The sequence below is a fragment of the Oryzias melastigma genome, linkage group LG2, assembly GCF_002922805.2.
Source record: "Oryzias melastigma strain HK-1 linkage group LG2, ASM292280v2, whole genome shotgun sequence".
NCBI classification, from domain to species: Eukaryota; Metazoa; Chordata; class Actinopteri; order Beloniformes; family Adrianichthyidae; genus Oryzias; species Oryzias melastigma.
The window spans coordinates 12,586,394-12,591,463 of NC_050513.1; the positions used below are offsets into that span (position 1 = coordinate 12,586,394).

The following is a 5,070-nucleotide window of genomic DNA, read 5'->3' on the forward strand; positions in this document are numbered from 1 at the left end:
ACTTTTAAACATAATTATGAATAATAAAAAGGCAGGAAAATTATCCCAGAATAAATCAACTTAAACCTTAAATAACTTAAAAATAAACGCAAGATACCATCGGGCCATTAATCTTAATAAAATAAAATGATCTGGAAGGCCGGTGGGCCCCCCGGGCCTTGACTTTGACCCGTGTCATAGACGATTGCACTACTTTCTGTTAGCACTGTTTTCCTGAGTGGAAAGAGGATTTAAAAGTGGATTTGTAAAGAATTCGGAAACTCCTTAACAATAATTTTGAAGAATTTCGACTCAACCATGAAGACCTGAAACGCTTCAGTCCTCTTAGTCCTATTCTGTCTCTTTGTTCACCTCTCACCCAGGAGGCCTTGATCATGGCCAGCATGGAGCATCCTCATTTGGTGCGTCTGCTGGGCGTCTGCCTGAGCCCGACCATCCAACTGGTCACCCAGCTGATGCCCCACGGCTGCCTCCTGGACTACGTGCACGAGCACAAGGATAACATTGGCTCACAGCTGCTGCTCAACTGGTGTGTCCAAATAGCCAAGGTAAGCACCCGTTATCAGACCGTCATTAGACCATGAGATCTGGTGTCCCTTTGAAACCATGCAACCTTTATCTAAAAGAAAAGCTCTACTGCAATGAAGTGGTGCAAAGATAGTTTACTCTTGCTTGAATTACCCTAATTAGATACACAAAAAACAAATGAAAAGTTAAAGAATGAACGGTAGTTAGAGATATTAACCTTTTAATACCTGAGTCTCCAGTGTCTACATTCTTTTGACTACTGTAACTCATTAACCCGATCAATGAAATTCTAGTGAATTCTAAGTATATATTGCAATATAAGTTCTTGTCAATAGAGGAATGAGGCTAATGTGTTGTATATTGGTACAAACCCAATTTGGAATACTGTTTTTCTTTGTAACGGAATCAGCTAGAATAGCATTAATTCCCGTTAGCCATCAATCAAGCAAAGAATCGAAGAATTTTGGTGTGTCGAAGAACGTGTGTTATTTAGGGCTCGCCGGCGACATCTTAGGTGCTAAAGGGTTAAGCAACTATTATCAGTTTGAAACTAACCGATCAATCAATTATACTTTATCAATCCCATGGGAAACTGGTGGACAACACACACAAGACATATTGTCCAATGGTGGGCAGCAGCCACACAAATCTGGCAACCCTAATCGCCCAGAAAAGACACTTGAGGAGAGAACAGGGACGATGTCAAAACTCAACTATCTTTGATCGCAGTAGAAGTCGTAGTCACCAAGGAGTTGAATCTAAGGACAGGGTCATGGAGAGGGCAGGAATGTAGGTTTCCAAGACAACAGGCTCTGCTTCTCGCACCTGCAGTGGATTGTTTTGGTTCAGTTCAAGGGAGAATGCCCTTCATCAGTATCATTATTGACAAATATTAAGGTGTATAAAGACTAGACACACTTGGTTTACTTTGAGTTGATTTCCCCCGACACTTCAGAACAAATACTCAAGGACCTCTGAATACACCCTAGTAGACCCTGGTCTGGGACCAGAAACCGCTCTTAGACCCTTCTATCGAGGTGGTCTCTGTTCTAATTGGACTGAGCTTTGGTTCGGTCTGGGTTTCCTCAGTCGGAATAGGCTCTAGAATAGCCATCGTAGCCGGGCATTACGTGATGTAAACAAAGAGCTACGGACAAACGGCGATTCAATTATTAGAAATTTGGTCGGATGAACGTGATAGACATTGTGTCCTACTGTTTTTCCAACAATCTATATGTCATAAACACTTAGCAGCTTACCTTCATAGCTGACGACACCATAGCAACCGCCTTGCAGCATACCAAAGTACCAAGTAAAAAGTATTGTACCTGACGTTGATACAGACGTTGAAAATTGGTCCGCGAAATATAAAGTTTGAATAAGCGAACTATCCCGACAACGATATCAACGCATATGGCTTCCATTAAACTTTCTCTCGTTGCTTTGCCTTTACCTTGTAATTCCTGACCAATGAGTGAAGAGATCTTTAGTCACATGGTTTTTTTACAAGCTTTAGTCTGGAAAAGGAAAGTCCCTAGTCTGAAAACAGACAAAGGCAAGGTTGAGGCGTCTATCCGGACCTTGTCTGGATCTTTTCTAGTCTGAATTACTCTAAGAAATCATCTATCTAAGCATCTTTAAATATCACAAGAACTACAAAAGCAACATTTTTCAAATCATTTATTTTTTTATCAATATATAACACTGGCTACGCTACTGGCTTCAATTAATTACGACAGCAATGACCATCACTTGTCAGGAATTTAATAAATTTGTAGGTGTTACGTCCTGGTGCTCCACCTTTTCTACATCCCCCCCCGTTCCACTCATGTGGCAGGGGGGCAAATGATCTCAATTAGCACCTGCCAGGTATTTAAGTCAGAGGAAGCCTCACCAGGGCCAGGAGGGAGCAGAGCACTGTAGTGTTTGGGTTTTACTTTGAGTTGTACTGGTATGTTTTGTGCTCTTCTTCCCCAGTAGTCTTACACTGCTGGGTTTTGTTATTTTGGTTTGGGGTTGGACATTGGTAGTCTTTATTTGCAGGCATTGTTTATTTGTTTTCTGTAGGTAGATTAGCAGGGAGCTGTTGATTGACGGTTATCATGGCTGGGTCAATAGTCTGCCTGACTTTTTTCATGTTTGGTCAAGGTTCTAATTGCCTTTTGGTTTGGACCAGTGCATAATTATTTAATTTTTGTTCTTTAACTTCAGGACACGGGATGTCCTCTATTTAGTAAACTGTGTTCTTTTTATCCTTATTGGTGTCCAATTTTTATTATTGTCCCCTTTTATATTTTTCCCCTCTAGACCCGAGCCAGATTTACCCATAACAGTAGGTTTTTGTTCAGTCTGGAAACACAAACACCAAGAAATTGTTGGTGGATTTGTCTTTGTTACTAATAATATATACAGTTTCCGTTGTATTGTATTCGTCTGTCTGGATACCATTTTCTGATCAAGTGCGTCAGACATTTTGAAGCGCCAGCCTTGAAAATCCATCAAACTCTTCACTCAAAGTGCAATATCGGTTAGTGTCTCATAAGTTGTTCAGCACTCATCCTAATTGGCTCCAATAAGACTTTAAATTCAAAGTAGCTGAATTTATTTTCTTTTTTTTCATTTTTGGTTGAGTTTAAATGTGATAGACAGCTGGTAACCTGTTTTTTTCCCCTGAAAACCTCTTTCCAACACTTTCCATGTACGTGTTCCCAGATGGTCTAATGGAACGAACCATCTGGCGCTTCAGGTTAGTGAAATTAGTGGAGCCATTCCAGAAGTCACGTTATATAACTTTCAAAAAAATTCTACTATATAGCAAAAGACGGCTGTAGCTGAGACGCGAGGGACCATCACTCAGTGTAAGCTAAGTTGTTAGCATTACAACACACTAATGTTGCCATTAGCAGCCACTTAAGCAGCTTTGCGACCGTGATAAACACAGTCTCTTAACTACATTCTCATAAACAAAGCTTCCTAGAGGCGGAAAATCCCTCATTTTACAGCTCCTCCTTCAGCAGGTCCATTGGAATTGATTAGCACGGGTCGATAAAAAAGCTACGCCTGCCCCCTGCTTCCTGTAGCTGACAGTCATCTGTCAGTGATGAGCACTCTGGTTTTATGGGGTTTGGGAGGTCAGTGTGGGAGAGCTTAAACCTTTATCCCCACATGATGGATGACTTCTAAGAGCTTGAGGAACAGGTTACTTAAGCAGGTACTTATTGCCATAATTAGATTCGATTTCACCTGTGGCAGCAGGGGGGGAAATGTCAGGACGCTTCTGAAGAGAGGAAAAGATAATTCAGGGTTGGCCTCGGCTTACAAAGTGCAGTGACATTTACTAGGGTAAATAGGCAGGTTTTGATTGACAGCAATTACCGCTTCATCTGGATGTTAGGTTTGGATAACCGCCACTGGAAATCAAACACATCCTTGTCTTGTATTGATTTAAATCATACAATTTGTTCAGTTGAGTCATTCCTTTTAATCTGCATGGCCCACGGCGGGTCTAGACTGCAAGGTTGTTTTCAAAATTCTTCTGTCTTTGATTTAAAAAAAAAATCACCAAAATTTGCACATACTTAGTACCTGTAAATAAATATATATTTATTTATTGATATTTTTGGTGGAAAATAAAAGTAAGATGCTGAAATACATTTGCTGATAGATATTTAATTGTGTCAATTACTTACTAAGCATTGTACTTTTGCTTTTCATAAACCTTTTAGTTTTTGAAATATTGACCAAAATTGGAAATTAATGAGAAATTCTTCGAATTTTTTTAGGAGATTATCAACAAACCTTCAAATAAATTCATGGGCTGTGTTGTCATCTTTTCTAGTAATTTAGTAATTTAGCTAATATTTTAGCAACATGCTTACTTTTTTGGTTAATGTGTTATCTACTACAGGTTTTAAGACTAATTTAGAGTTTAGATTCTATTATAGCAACAGGCTAACATGATTGACTACTGGTAATTTAGTTTACTTAGGAACTTTTTGCTATTTTTGTTTTTAGCTAGTATTTAAGCAATGAGGTAGCTTTTTTTGGGCAAATTTGGCATCTTTTAGGATTGTTTTGGGGTCATTTATTATAGCCTATATTGGGGTTTTATTATGCTAATTTGGAGATTGGCTTCTATCTTAACAACATGCTAACATTTTTGGTTAATTTAATTTACTGAAGATTTTTTTTTGTTGCTATTTTTGAGTTTAGCTAGCCCTGCGACAGACTGGCGACCTGTCCAGGGTGTACCCCGCCTTTGCCCTTCGGTAGCCGGGATAGGCTCCGGCACCCCCGCGACCCCGAAAGGGACAAAGCGGTCAGGAAAATGAATGGATGGATGGAGTTTAGCTAGTTTTCAAGCAACCGGCTAGTTTTTATTATTCTTTTATTTTTTTGGCTAATTATGCGTCTATTTTTTGGGGGTAATTTGTTATCCAGTGGGGTTTTCTCATGCTAAGTTGGAGTTTAGCTAATATTTTAGCAACATGCTAACATTTTTGGTTAATTTGTTAACTACTGCGTTTTTTAGGCTAATTTAGA

General features: G+C 39.4%; 1 protein-coding gene across 1 annotated transcript in view; it reads left to right on the forward strand.

Moving 5' to 3' along the window:
• Positions 1 to 5,070, forward strand: part of si:ch73-383l1.1 (receptor tyrosine-protein kinase erbB-4) — a 439,732-nt gene that overhangs the window by 378,850 nt on the left and 55,812 nt on the right. Inside the window, exon 20 of the mRNA XM_024288936.2 lies at positions 363 to 548. Within this exon, the coding sequence (XP_024144704.1) occupies positions 363 to 548 (186 nt within the window). The remainder of the gene's footprint in view (positions 1 to 362; positions 549 to 5,070) is intronic.